The following is a 15197-nucleotide window of genomic DNA, read 5'->3' as shown; positions in this document are numbered from 1 at the left end:
CTTCAAGGATAGTTCGCCCAAAGTTTGTGGTCTGTTCTCTTGAGTATGTTTTTAACCCAGGGAGTGACTGCAAGTGTGGTTTTCTTGCCATGCCAACCACAGACTCGGACTACATCCTATCGGTTACCCCAAGATAAGGTCTGATTCCGGTTTTGGCACGCAACTTCGCTCGAGCTGAACAAGGGAAACAGGTTATCAATAGCAACCCTAGAATGTAGAGCAGGGGCATCAAACCCTCCCCCCATGATGGCCGGAGATGGGTGCTTCTCTGCTCCACCTCATCATTACCTGCTCCCACCCGGTGTCCCAGGTCTTCATAATCCCTGGTTAGAGGGTCGCAATAAAAAAAGAAAATGTGGAACTGGTTTTGAGAGGCCAGAGTTGAATACCCCTGCCGTGGAAGCTGTAAGAAAGGAGTTGTGGTCAATCCATAGGCAAGGTAATTTATTATTATGGATTTGATTGAACTCTCTCGTTAAAATGTCCCCAAGGAGCCCAGTACAAAGAAACCAAGATCCTACTGGTCACCTCCACCACTCCAGCCTCCACCCACCCCAATGTTTCATTTCAGGATAAGGGAAGCCAGAGGATGATGAGGAGACAACAGGAGTATTGAGACGCCCCAGTGCCGCCGCCCCCCCCCCCCCCCCCCGGCTTCAAAGTAGCAATTGTTGAGAGATGGGCGGGGACTGGGTGGGGCAAGTTCTGAAGGACAACATTTTAGGAACTATCCGTTAAAAAAAGAAAGAAAAATAGGCTATGTGCAGAACAACAAGGAATAATGTTGGCCCCGATTGACATTTTATCAGCAACGTTTGACCCGGGACTCTCAGCTCTCATTTTGATTGTTCTGGAGATACTCCTTGTACAGTTTCTCCTGGGCCTCGTACAGCTTGCGCAGCTTCTTGGCCTGGCCCTTGCTGATCTCCTTCCCCTCGGCGTCGAGCGTGGGGAAACCCTGTCGGGAGAGGCAGAACCACATGCACTGTGAGAAGGGATGTTCTATGAAGTGTTATCTCACTGTATTAGTTTAGGTACACAATTGGTATGCATTTACCGCTTCATCAAAGCTGGAATACTTGTCGGTTTCAGAGCGGAACATTTCGCATGGGGGGACCTTTGTCTTCTCCAGTTTGGCCAACTGTGATAGAAAGATTATTAGCACAGGAACACAAAATAATTAGTTGGGGCCTTAAAGTATTAAAATCCATATTGGAAATGGAACTCTCTGTCACATCTGTTTGTCTAGCAGCTGGGTCCTGTCTGCTCTGTTCACAGACTTCATCTCTCTATGGGTCATACTGACCTCCTGCTCCTGCTTCCTCTTAGCAGACGCCTCTTTTTTCTTGTTCTTCTCATCCTCAGCCATCTTTTTCTCATTCCGCTCCCTCAGCAGGGTTTCTTTATCAACAAGCTTCACCACAGTGGGAAGGCCTAACAATGACAGAAAATAACTCTCAGCTGCTGCTGCTTGTTTTCAACAAGGTGTGCGCGTGCGTGCGCGTGCCGTCTGTGCATACTTACCTTCATGGTCTTCTAGTCGCACACCGAGCTCGGGCAGAGTATCGTCCCGGACCGCGTCACAAAGCTGCAGCACCTCGGTTACTTAGAACATGGACAGAGAGCCAGGTTGTCATGTCAACCCTACCGAAACGACTCGTGTGACATGTCAAAGCAGCCGTCAGCCACGGCGTCCTTACCTTTATGCTCCCTGGCAATTTTGCGAACCGATTCTCTGAAGTCTGACAGCACCTTCAGATAGGGCATCACTGTGCTCTCCAGCTGGAAGGAGCATTAGTCAGGGTTAGTAGAAATGTCAACCGCCATTAACACCACGACTAAACACACCTGTGTAGCAGGGCTTCTGTTAGGAGGCTATAGTTCACTTTAGGCAGTAAAAATAAATACATATAAAAGCCGGTATAATTATTGGCTGCCGACCAAATTGGAAGCTTAGTTCACAAAACCTCAGCAGATGTTAGGAACCAGCCCAGATTACATCCATACTTACATCCACATTCTGAGCACTTCCTCCAATTGGAAATCCAATCGGCTCGGATCCTTCAATGGCCCCAAAGGTCTATACAACAGAGAGAGGTTTAGAAGAGAAACACAGATGTTCTCCTGTTGAGAACGACAGGGCTAAGACCTTTCCTGGCAGCTATTGGGCGATCTCATTCGCCACTTGATGCATAAGTGATGGAAGCGCTAATAATGTAATGTCCAGTGTGTAGATAGATGTCTGTCCAGTTGGGTGAGGTTGCAGTTTTTTTTAAAGTGTCGACAGATCAGTTTGCTGAATTACCAAGGTGATGATTACTGAATATTGGTTAAAAAAACAACAACAACACAAATCACGGTCTCCTACCGGTTTACCTGCAACTTTGTACACTTAGTGGTGAAAGTGGTGTACAATGCAGTGGTGAAAGTGGTGTACAATGCAGTGGTGAAAGTGGTGTACAATGCAGTGGTGAAACCATCGTCAGTAGCAATTCCACCCCCCCCACCTTGAGCATGTCCGTGACGTAGAGGGCGATGCTCTGCATGAGGGTGCGGTTGGGCTGCAGCTGGGAGCTCTTCCTGCTGGCCATGTAGGTGTTGCTCTGGGTGACCAGCGCCCTCATCTCCTCCATGGCGCTGCGCGTGTCCACGTTGTCACAGAGGGCCTTGTGCACCGCAGCCTTCCGGTCGTAGAAACTAGGAGGGGTGGGGGGCGGGGTTAGTCTTCAGGGCGCACAGTGACACGACACAGCGTGGAATGGCTACTGAGGTCATGTTAACACACGTCACTGAAATCGCAAAATCCGGCAATAAGACACGCAAATAATTTTCTAAGGCAACTACTACAACTCTCAGTGGACTCGGGACAGTCAACATCTGAACATGTGTTCTGGTATTTACATTGCTTGCTCAACCAGAAAGCGTAAACTGGAATCCTTGTGCGCCAGAAGGAACACACTTCAGATGTCTAACCTGATTGAGCTCACAGGTGCCGCGAGGAACCAAGGCGACCCAATTTGATGACTAACAAACTCTCTGTGGGACCCCTGGGCTAATTCACAAACTCTCTGTGGGTCCCCTGGGCTAATTCCCGAGCCAGATTCCAACCCTGGTCTTCCCATGATGCAGCTCACTGCTAGACAGTGACTTTACCGCTGCGCCATCGCATTTGGATTTGTGTGAATCATACTGATGAATGTTCATTCCAGGCCAAGGTTAGCCATTTTACACACTCAATATTATGATCAAATATTAAAATTTGGTTTTATTCCCAGTTATGACAATTCTCTTACCTCTGGTTGAGCTCCATTTCAGATGACTCCCACTTCTCAAACTGCCCAGTGATGTCACAGGGAGCTCGGAGAATGTCTTTGACATTTAGGAAGAACTCCTGCGAGGAGATGAAGAACGAAATGAAAATACAAAAAATACACAAAAAATAGTGTCACCTTGTGTCGAGCCAGAGTGTGGAGAAAACAAACCCATGTGGTTGATAATTAAACATTACTACACAGCCAGGATTCAACTAATATTTGAAAGCTACAATGCCTGTAACCTGCAGTCAAATTCAATTCCAGCCTAGGCCTCTGAGATCGGTGCAGAGAACACAAGGTGTCGATGACCAGATACATAAAGCGACAAAGGACAGGCCTGACAACAACTGGAAACGTCCCCTTACATTCATGAACTTCTCGTACTGAACGGCCGACTCCATGGTGTTGGATGAGTAATCCAGGGTGTCCTTCCAGGAATGCATGAGGAAGGCTAGACGGAGCTGACGAGCTGAGGGGAACACGGGGAACAGGTGTTAGAACACACGCACACACACACGCACGCACACACACACACGCACGCACGCCTCTGGCTTCATGAATTTCACCTGTGTTCTTTGCCAGGGCATCCTTGATGGTTATGAAGTTCTTCAGAGACTTGGACATCTTGCAGCCTGTGATAGTCAGGTGACCGGTATGCAGGAAGTAGCGGACCCAGTGATTGTTCTCAAAGTAAGCCTGCGTGGACACGTCCCAGTTACTCCACTGACAACTGTCTTTTAGCTCCCTAGCCTTCTCCCTGAAGTGGGCACTAGGGATTGGCGATACTGCCAAAATGTAATATGTTGATATTTTTTCAGACATTTTCCCAAGTGATGATTTAGATCTCAAATGTTTGTTTTTCCCCTCTTAAAATGCAAAAAGAGAGAAAAAAATACACCTTGACATTAACATGAACAAATACATATAGCCACTTTCATCAAATGGGGGTGCAAAACACACATGCACACACAGGCTAATGTTTTAGGCTAACTGTTATAGGGTTAACCCCTAACCCCAAAACTTCAGTCCCTACATCCGTCATCTCCTTATGGGTATGGATATCTGTCGGCTAACAGCGTTCCGCGAACCCTGACTGATCAAGGCAACAGCTTCTTGACTTGACTGATCTCTCACACTGTCCCCATTCTACTGCATTATGGTGCTTCAGGGGGCTGGAAGAGGTGCGTTGTTCTATTGTCTTACGACAGTTACGCACAGGACAGAGGCTTGTTCAACATACGATCTCTGCCGAACACAACCACCACCGTAAAATAGAGAAAACTAGATTTTTCCCTGGAGACAATTCCGTCTTTCCTGTTTCGCCTTCGTCCATTTTCAGAATGACTGTCGCTTTAGGCTACTTCACTTAGACGGGGAAGGCTGTGGAGGACTGTGATTGGTGGACCCATTTTAGCACACATTCACGCGGTGGCCAAGGAGCGCTGCACTCGGAAACGAGCTGACAGACCCCAAGATGCTGCTCCGTTTTGGCCAATAAACCAACCTGCGTGTGAACTCGTATGCGGCGCTAAGTCAAATGAGAATGAATCCAACTCTGTTGATATTATTCCCCAGCCCTAGTCGGAGCCCACTGACCTGCTGTGGCGGATTCACAACGAACCCCAGTACAAGAGACCGCGTCCCAGAAGCAGAACCCTTACCTCGGACTGGGCCAACTCGTTATCGTGATGGGGGAATCGGAGGTCAAACCCTCCCCCGTGGATGTCCATGGACTCTCCCAGGATGGAGCCGGCCATGGCGGAACATTCGATATGCCAGCCCGGACGCCCCTTTCCCCAGGGGGAGTCCCAGGATGGCTCCCCCGGTTTGGAGGCCTTCCACAGGGCAAAGTCGTTCTGGGACTTCTTCTCGCTGAGCCGGTCGGCAGAGATACTCAGGTCGCCTGTGAGTCACATGGCAGACAACCAATGAGGCCACACACAAAAAAAAGAAAATGAAAGGTCAGCACTTGGGTGTTTTTTTGTTTTGTAAAGGACACTATCTTTGCTATCATTACCCTCCCCCTCCTGCAGGGCTTGCATATCGCCGACCGCTTCGGGCACCAGCTTGCCGTAGGCGTGGTTCTGGCTGTTGTCAAACTTGGCGGTGTCAAAATAAACAGACCCATTGGAAACGTACCTATCAGAGGGAGAATACAAAGACATGGGGGGGGGGGGCATTTCTTATACTACGTATCCATGGAGACGGATGGCCTGGGGGGGGGGGCATGTTTCCCTCTTACCCGTAGCCGTTGTCTAGGATCTTCTGGACAAACTCCACGATCTCGGGGCAATACTCGCTGACCCGGGTGAGAACGTCCGGGGGGAGGACCTGATGGGAAGCACCGGGAAGCGTGTGGAGAGATCAGTCATTCAACAATCATCAGATTTCCCCAAAGGAACATCGGCAAACAGGGAAGCTGATGGTGAAATATGAGAAATAACTGAATATGCAATGACGTGACGAGTGGGATCCCCCCCCGACCATCCAGAGTTACACAACGGAGCAAGAGCCGCATTCAATAGAAGTAGGTCTGTCTTTGTAGTACATTGGTAATGTTCTTTCATGTTGTCTCATATTTTCTGAGTAACATCGGCCCCTGTAAGCATCTATATAGAGGTCCTGGTCAGGGGCCAAAATGAAGGCCACCAGCAGGCCTCGCAATGGCGAACACTGATCTACAGTACGCGCATGCAGGAATACACAAACAAACACGGGAATACACACACACACACACACAGGTGTGTGTGTGCTTCCACTTACATTCAAGGCGTCCATGTCCTTATGGTATTCCCCTTCCCAGAACTTTGGAAGGATGGAGAAGATGGAATTATCCGTCACTTGACTGCCGAACTGGGCATCCAGCCAGCCAGACAGCAGGTCTGTGGCCTCATCCAGCAACACCTTTGCGGAGAACAACAGAAAAGATTCAAGATGAGTTTCACAAAAGCTTTCAAAGCACCTAAAAGAAAAAAAAGAAAAAATCATAAACATTTATAAAAAGAAATTCATTTGAAGTTAATTCCGATTTGTTCACATCAGATCGTGGAAGACCCAATTAATGAGATTATTATTTTTTTTACTCGAATTTGCTTCACCCGTGTAAACACGGCCATAATAGAAATGAAAGTTGTACATCAAAGAGCCTAACCTGAGCCAGGCGTTGTATGTCAGCCTCCCCAGCCTTGCTCTCCAGTGCCTGCTGCAGGGGCCCAAGGGCCGTGGTGACAGCTGAGTCCAACCTCTCCCGCATCTGTTTCTTGTCCGGGTCAGTGGTCTCTGCCAGCTTGACCTGGAAAGGCTGAAATTCATAGAAACACGGAGTAATTGGAACGTTCGAGGCCCAGACCAGGAAGGGAGAAGCACAGGAAGTAGGCGTCAGCCTCGTCTGGTACCGGTTTTGGTGTGTGACAGTTGGAGCCAATAGCATCCCTGCCCAGCATGAGAGCAGTGGACAGAAAGACAACAGGGAACACCTGGGAAGGTAACAGCCTCTCCGCTTGGCAGAACACAGAGTTAGCGGACATGGACAGTCCAGAATCTAGATCTGACACACACACGCCGAAGAATGGCAACCCTTGTCTAGATTATATGTCTCTTGAGGAATTTTATTCTTGCTGACATCTAAGTTTAGTTATAGACTCCTTCTGAACAGTTTTGTTAAATGCCCAACAGCAGGGGTAAAAATATAGGAAGGTTCCCATTTAGGATGAAGTCGGTCTGTTTAATTTTTCCCATTTAAGTGCCGGTTGGTTTTTGTTATTAATCTCCTGGGAGACCTGTTCCCACTTTGTAGCGCTGTACGCCCAGCTTTTGTTATTCCTTTCCCAAAAGAAAAGAAAGCAACAATATAAAGACTCTGGACCCCAGATTGCTATTTTCTCCACCTTCCCGCTTGGATTAAAAGGCTACATTTCCTGGTGCTATCAATTTAAGTTAATGTAATAGGCACTCTAATAATTTAGAAAAAAAAGCTTAGCGAGCAATTATATTATCTTTGTGTTTGCCATTTGCACTTGTGTCAGTATTCACTGCACATCCACTTGTAAGGTACTTCTTTGTGGCCAACAAGCAAAACGTAGGGGAATCCACTTGTAAGGTACTCCAACTAAACATTGAAAAAAAAATTCAGGCGGCAAGCCAAAATTGTATACCCTTTAATGCCAGTCCATTTTTGTACCTTATCAAATTGTACCAGCAAATGACCTACACAAAGGTTTGCATGTTCCAATGCAGTCCCTCCCCTCGGGGTTGAAATGGTACAAATTTTTTATTTCTTTTGTTTTAATTCACTCTGTACCATTTCTGCTATAAGTACAGAATTGTTCTTGTTTCGCACCTCCATTTTTGAGTGTGTATAACGTAACTACTGTATGTTAAGCCAGCTAATGTGTTTGTCTATCATGAACCAAAAAGCATGCATGGATGCGTACTTCGAAAATCCACCAGAAACAGTCACAATATAACCGTAAACTGCTATAATGTAGATACTAACGGTTTTAGCCAGCGAAGTTTTCGTCTTTACTGAATAATTCATAATGCGTACTTTGCTTCGCCTGCGAGGAGATACGAACTTAGGACCTATAGTTCACAAGTCTGCTTCAGAAAGAGACATCGCTCTTCTTGGCTGGCCCTGCATTAAGCTTTTTTGCGGTCTGGCAAAAAAGCTTAATGAGCAGTTATATTATCTTTGCACTTGCCATTTGCACTTGCATCTGCATTCACTGCACATCTATATACATCCCACTTGTAAGGTACTTTGTGGCCAACAAGCGAAACGTAGGGGAAGTGGTTTACCTTCCTCCAACTGAACATTGACACCAGACATTTGCACTGACAATCACAAAGCACATTTCGCAAACGACTGTGCCCAAAAAATAAAAGGCGTCAAGCCAAGCTTCTTTTTCTGAATCTTACATTTGAGATGCCACTTATGATGTGTACAGACCAAATTAGGCTGTTTTACACAGTAACAGCTGTTAAAACTGTCAGCCTTCTTTTTACTAAACACCTATGCAGTACAAGTGCAGCGATTGGTCCTGAAGGCACTGATTAACTTAACTTGGACTTTAGAGAAACCAAGTGATTTTCGAGGTCTTACCACTCTGGCACTGAGGACATCCTGCAGGATCTGGGCAGGCGTTGGCTTCTTCTCCTTGTACTGTTCCAGGAGGTAGTTCTGTCTGGCCCGTGTGATGATCTGACAGACAGATAGACAGGATTCAGATGTTTGTGTCACAGAACGGTATTTTTTACATTTTGCGCCACCCCTACTTCGCTGCTGCTTACTTTGTCATCGATGTCTGTGATGTTCATGCAGTAGAAGACATCATACTTAAAATAGTTCTTCAGTACTCTACGGAGGATATCGAAGGATATGTACGATCTGGAAAACAAAGGGAATTATATTAGTTGGAATACAGAATGCCGATTACAGAAAGTACAAGCAGAAAATGTTGATGTGCACGATAGCGGCCGACACATCTACATTGTCATAATGCGCAATCAGAATTTTAGATGAATAGATCAGGAGCTATTTTGTCATTATTCGTTTTTTGGTCAATTTGAGATCTGGGGCTATTCATAAAAGATCCGAGGCTATAGCCCCGGAAGCTCAGGCCTAACGACGCCACTGGTCATGTCAATTAAATGAAGAGTATGCCTTTGGTTTCTATTTTCATTGGAGTTAATTGCAACAACGTGCTAGTGCTACTTCCTCAAGTAAAGCTAGGTTGTACAAGGGGATTCCAGTAACCTAAATCTTCACACGGGGGGGGGGGGATTCAAGGGGACCAGCTATGCTAGCTAGCGGCGTAGCTGGTCCCGCCCATCGTAATTGTTCTACTCTTCCAAACGGGGTCTAGAACTCAGCTTCACCTGGCGTGCCCCATGTGGGAGGCATCATAGACAGTGGGTCCACAACAATACCAAAGGACCTTGTTGCCACTCTGAGGCACAAACAGCTCCTGCAATAAAAACAGCCCGGTGTCAATATTATTGTATACTGTCATTGTAATAATGTTCAATATAATTTATCCAACCCCACAAAGCCATGCATATACACGTTTCATAGTAGAACTTATAATTACATGAAAATGTTATGAAAGGGGTTAAAAAACACAAGCCTTTTTTGTATGTCACAAGCCTTTTTGTATTGCAGTAGTAGAAAGACTCAAAACTGCTTTGAACATGTTAATGTATGAGCTACAAGCACACAAGACAGGATTTTTAAATAAACAGGAGAAATAGAGGAAAGAGATTTTACTAAAAGAGCAGAGCTGTGGGCCGGACTTAAACCCATTTTGCAGCAGTAGATCACAGGCTTATTTGGTATTAGATAAGGCAGCATTTGACATCCCCTACTTGTGGAACTGAAGCAGAAAAACCTTAGGTAAATGAAATGTTTGATAATGTTTATTGTGTATACATTTTATATTGTGATGGCTTTTATTAATGTATGTTTCTTATTTTAAATTATTTAAATAAGGCTCAACTGCAAAACAGACCCAAGTCTCATTTTGATTATATGTATAAATAACTGGTAAAACAAACAAAACACTAAGCAACAGAGATCATATCAAAATCCTCTCTTTTTTTTTGTTACATTGACATTCAGTGTCATTCTTCACTACCGGATCAAGATTTAGTAACCTAAAATGGCACAGAGGAAAAGAAAAAAAAGAGTCCAAATGTCACCTTTGTCCGTGTGAGGCTGTTATAGAGCCGCAGCATTGGTGGGTTGGACCCAGTGGGAGGAGTCCACGGGGGCTGAACCCTTTTTCCCTTTGCTGAAAAAGAGAAGGCACATTGACTAAGAACATAGGTTAAACGTTCATCTGAATAGGGCATGCTGTTAAAACGGCATCATATTCCAGGTGAAGCAAATGCATTTATTAAAATCCCTCAAATCTGATTTCCCAATCAAGAGTTTGGCAAGATTATAGTGACCAGAGCAGTCAACAGAGCAGGCAAACGTTCCCTTGGGATGAACACTGCCCCGTGTTTCCGGAGCAACAAAGGACTGAGCAATCGAACATTATATGAAGAGGAACACCGCCCCTTGTTTCCAGGCAATCAGGATTGCAGTGTGAACTGTGAGACTTTATCAAAGCAGCACACCTGCTATGAGTAGGCCTGGGTCAGGAAGAGGGGGAAGCGAGTGAACTAGCGCTCACTCAAGGTGCATGTCACAAACACCCACAAAACACGCAGGAAAAAAGTAACACAGGATGAGGAAAATAATATGGCAAAGACAACTAATCAAGAATGGGGATGCAGTCAAATTAATAAACAAAACTGTGGTCCTTCCTTCTGCCTTTAGCCTTTGACCCTGTTGACAGAAGAGCGAAGGCCAAAATCAACAGAGGCCTTGGCACTGTCTGACACTGATACTACAAAGCTCCTAGGGAACTACTGTCCAATTTCCTATCCCTGAAATTAGGAAGGACAGGCCTGACCACGTTGGATGTGTCAACCTGATTTCAATGGGGTTACAAACATAGGCTAATGTCAGCGGATCACAAGGGTATAGTCAGAAGCCAGACTCCAAACAGACCGTGCAACAGGCTACCCTCGTAGGAGGGGCAACAGGCTACCCTCGTAGGAGGGGCAACAGGCTACCCTCGTAGGAGGGGCAACAGGCTACCCTCGTAGGAGGGGCAACAGGCTACCCTCGTAGGAGGGGCAACAGGCTACCCTCGTAGGAGGGGCAACAGGCTACCCTCGTAGGAGGGGCAACAGGCTACCCTCGTAGGAGGGGCAACAGGCTACCCTCGTAGGAGGGGCAACAGGCTACCCTCGTAGGAGGGGCAACAGGCTACCCTCGTAGGAGGGGCAACAGGCTACCCTCGTAGGAGGGGCAACAGGCTACCCTCGTAGGAGGGGGGCCTCCCCTTCCTGTCCCATCCCGGCCTTGGGCCGTGGACTCCAGGGCTGGGATCAACTCCACTTCAATTTCAGTGTATTCACAAAGGAAACCCTTCTCCAGTTCCAACATGTTCCTCATTCAGAAAGAATGAGCAAAACCAACCGTGCTCCCGATACCGACTGGAAGCAAAATGGAATTGACCCGCGACCCGCTGGACTCTACTCACTGCTGCTCTCAGGGCCGAGGGTCTCCCACTGGAGTGCCGCTATGTGCCTGTACCAGCGCAGGGCGTGCACGTACTTTGGGGACGGGGGCCCGTGAAGGCGCCCAAAGGCCTCCCGGTCCACCCGAGAGGGGCTGAACCCAGCCAGGTAGCTGCGGAGGCTAAGGTATTCATTCAGGGCCCCGGTCAAGGCGGCCTCCTCGCTCGTGTGCAACAAGAAGCCATAATCAAAGGCTGCAGAAAACAAGAGGGTAGACATTCACACAGATGACCTGTACACAAACACAAGGGGATTCCACTGGGTGTCTAGACACTGGGGAGAAATTGATGCCCAAGAACCTCATGCTACTGACACACCATAACAGTTGGTGAGAAGCTACTGCGGTTTCATTGTCAGCCAAGTCTGTTAACTTAAAAGGACTATGCTCCTATGCGCCCATGTGGGAGATGTGTAAATTGCAACAGTGTTCTTCTTGGAAGCTAATTTAAATAGCTGTAAAAACAATACAGAAAACACAGTATTGTGCGAAGGTCTTAGGCACCTTAAAGTCTAACGAAGGACGTTTATTTGGGTAGTAAGTGTTGCAATTAACTGTACCCCCACACTCGTACTGGGAAATGATGAATGCAGCAAAAACACATTTCTCTTCAACAAAGGCATGTGTATAATCTCTACTTACCATCCCAGGGTTTGAATATGTCCCTTGCTATCAACAAACTTGCTTAAAATCATTATATTCCCCAGGTAGTGCCACTCCCAAGTGCAACTAGTTAAAATAGCAACCAGAAATTCCATGTCATCTGCACTGACAGAGTTTGTTTTTCCCTTTACTTTTTGAAGTCATTAAATGTCATTAAAACTAGGTAGATATAAACAATGTCATTGTGGGTGTCCACAAGTGAATAACTAGTGAGGAGACATCTCTCTAGTTGTGGTTGAAGCAAGTACACACAGAGTTATAAGATGCAATGAAATTGACAGATACATTTTCAATGTTTGATTACAAAAAGTACTCAACACAAACAAAGCCACAGTATATTCGTTTAGCCTTTTTGGATATGAAGACACTCCTTTACCAAGGTCCTTATAATGGAGATAAATGATACTTATTGAATGAATGCTTTCAAAATATGCTTTTTGAATGAAAATATATTATCTCAAATCCTCTACTGTAGCTACAGTAACTTAATACTAGTTAGTTATACTCCCATAATTTTGGAAAAGGTTTCGCTTTCAGAATGACAAGCGCTGTCCACAACTAGGCGTCCACCGGTAACGGTTGCTGCCAACCCTGCCTATACTCGGAAACGGAAAGTCGAATTTCACTTTCAAAATGAATTCACAGATCAGTGACGACAACCGCTGGAGTGGATTTAAATAGTAGCTAACTAGCATAGCTGACATTCAATATCACTCAATCATTTATACTATTTAACTTCGGAGAAATTCAAAACAACCACATTTGCCTTCTGGTCTTGATACGGATATTTGTAAATTCCCCCGAAAATTGCAGGTTCACTATACGTACCCATCCCTCTCGAATTTGACATGTCAATCTCCAATTTCTGATGCAACAATAGCGTGCAAAGTGTGCAGTGTGATTTCCTATTACGCGCGCGTTTTCTTCTACGTGCGCGTTCACTTGTGTCCAGCACAATCGTAAACGTCACAGTTAAATTGTTACGAGAAAACCTTCAAAATAAAGCACTCATCTCAAATAAAATGTGATTGTGGTCATTACGAAATGCATGTAGGAATTTATTATATTTTATGAAACAACTATTAAAAAACAGTACTATGTTTACGTTCACGTCCAGTATTCATACGGTGTTCATATTAGGACATTTCAATTGAAGATCTCCAAGCAGTACTAGCCTTCGCCTTTTCGAAGCAACATTTTATTTTGCGGATCCCTCTCCCCAAGCGGTCTGGGGCTCACTAGCAGTCCGGGGCCCCCAAGCGGTCGGGGGCTCTGAGCAACCGCCTATGTCGCTTATGTTAATTTAAGTCTCAGTAATGCAAGCAAAATTGTCATAAAACTTTTTTTGTTCCAATAATCGGCAGCAGTTACATTATATGGACTCAGACAAGTAGATGGGGGTAAATCACTAATGCAATAAGTTGTAAATCAATGCAACTTAAAAACAAAAATAAAACACTATAAATATTATTTTAGTTTGGGAGTCACTGAAGCCCTTAATGATTATCCCAAATACAGATAGATACGAGTATGATTCATTTAGTGGTTATCCCACAGTAAACAAGATGAAGGAAGAACCAGTTCAGCGCTCCTTTCACTTTCACAATGAATCCTGAAAAACGCTAGATTTTCTAAAAGGCTTGCAGTATAGGCTACTTGCACAGTGGTATGCACTTTCGCTTTCAAAATGATTTTACACATAAGGGATGGCAACAGCTGAACAGACGGACAGTAACGTTGTGAAGTTACTGGTTGTGATGTCTTAACATATAAGTTGTCTTTGATAAAGAACATTTGACAAAAAAATATATTACAGACACCCGGTCACATAATAAGAATGTCATTAATTGTAATAACTATTGTATTTAAATAGTTACTTGCTAGTCCCTCATAATTTCAAATATTTTAAATCAGACAAATTACAAATAATCGCATTTGATACATAAATACAGATAGTAAACTACCTGTAAATAAAATAAAAAAGCAATATTACAATACCCCAGAGAGTACGTACCTAGCTCTCCCGAGCTTGACAAATCAATCTCCATTTTCTGATGCAAGGCTTCTGCCGTGTTCGAGAACTGTTCGGTGTGAAGTGTGATGGACGCATCCACCTTTATATAACAGGCTCCGGTGGGCAGAGTCTCTAGATACCGAAAGCAACACTTTCGGTAACAACAATGTATGTTGCAACAACAATGTATTGCAATGTATAGTAATGCAATGTATAGTAATGAAAATATATTGGTTTATTTTTTTAAGAACATAATTAAAACATGCAATCTACAGACCGTTATGTTAGCTATATTGCCTTGTTAAAAAAACAAAACTACACTATGTGAAGTGGAACATGACAAGAAATACTCATTATTGATTTATTTTATCTGTTTAACCAGGCAAGTCAGTTAAGGACAGGTTTTCATTAGGGTGTGTAGAATCCATGTACAATTTAATTTCATGTCATACACTTTTTTAAACTCATTATTTAGAGATTTTTTTAAATGTCAATAGAAGGTAGCATTTTACATAATTTCTGGTTTGACACTTTTTTTTTACTTTTAATCAACCTTTCTTCGGGCTGGGGCTGAATGTCTGGTACTTGCTAATTTTTTATTGAACGTTTGACAATCTCTTCGGTAATATTATGTTCAAAATACACAGTATAGCAATACATTAATAAACAATATATTTTTATTTTGGGAATCACTGATCCAGCTAATGATTTTCACTGATATAGATCAATATGTGTATGATTCGTTCAGTGGTTATCCCGTAATAAACTGGTGACGGAGAACAAATTCAGCACTCGTTACTGGTGTTATGTTATTTCTAGCTGGGAGAAATAGACAGAAATCGGCACAATTTATTCAAAGTTAATCACGACAAGCGTCGGATCTAACAAGGCATACGCTTGCTTCATCTGTATTTACTGGTGTATTCCTGGAAACAGTTAAATCAAGTTTCGCTTTCAAGATGAATTTACACGACAAGACCCCGAACACACTGACTGTACGGCTGAGATTACTTTGTGATGTCTTAACATATGCAGTCTTTGGTAAAAATAAATTAGGGACGCCTGGTTATAGAATAAG

General features: G+C 44.5%; 1 protein-coding gene across 3 annotated transcripts; it reads right to left on the bottom strand.

Moving 5' to 3' along the window:
* Positions 1-637: 637 nt before the first annotated feature.
* cars1 (cysteinyl-tRNA synthetase 1) lies at positions 638-14209 on the bottom strand. Of its 3 annotated transcripts, XM_020055646.3 has the most exons (21): positions 14120-14170; positions 11408-11638; positions 10011-10102; positions 9192-9280; positions 8604-8700; positions 8416-8514; positions 6466-6615; positions 6078-6218; positions 5557-5645; positions 5332-5453; positions 4976-5217; positions 3881-4010; positions 3680-3783; positions 3294-3391; positions 2508-2697; positions 2012-2080; positions 1701-1782; positions 1525-1605; positions 1307-1434; positions 1058-1141; positions 638-958 (listed from the first exon to the last, which is right to left on the bottom strand). In XM_020055646.3, the coding sequence occupies exons 1-21, from the start codon at positions 14151-14153 to the stop codon at positions 830-832; spliced, it is 2481 nt and encodes an 826-aa protein (XP_019911205.1). In that variant the 5' UTR covers positions 14154-14170; the 3' UTR covers positions 638-829. The 3 variants fall into 3 exon arrangements, with proteins under 3 accessions (XP_019911205.1, XP_010894231.1, XP_010894232.1); XM_010895929.5 differs by lacking the exon at positions 11408-11638 and having other exon boundaries at positions 14120-14209; XM_010895930.5 differs by lacking the exons at positions 11408-11638; positions 14120-14170 and adding an exon at positions 12934-13065.
* Between the last annotated feature and the right edge of the window lie 988 nt (positions 14210-15197).

This window comes from Esox lucius, chromosome 2, assembly GCF_011004845.1.
Source record: "Esox lucius isolate fEsoLuc1 chromosome 2, fEsoLuc1.pri, whole genome shotgun sequence".
Taxonomy (NCBI): domain Eukaryota; kingdom Metazoa; phylum Chordata; class Actinopteri; order Esociformes; family Esocidae; genus Esox; species Esox lucius.
Note: the sequence above shows the minus strand (reverse complement) of the source record. Positions and strands in the feature narration are given on the sequence as shown.

Bases quoted from the DNA above. Each gene is read 5' to 3' on its own strand.
- cars1 (XM_020055646.3), bottom strand. From the start codon at position 14,153: ATGGAGATTGATTTGTCAAGCTCGGGAGAGCTAG. The intron at 5,454-5,556 runs GTAAGAGGGAAA...TCCCTCTGATAG, and splicing joins ATCCTAGACAACGGCTACGG to GTACGTTTCCAATGGGTCTG. The intron at 3,392-3,679 runs GTAAGGGGACGT...ATCTCCTCGCAG, and splicing joins AGTACGAGAAGTTCATGAAT to GAGTTCTTCCTAAATGTCAA.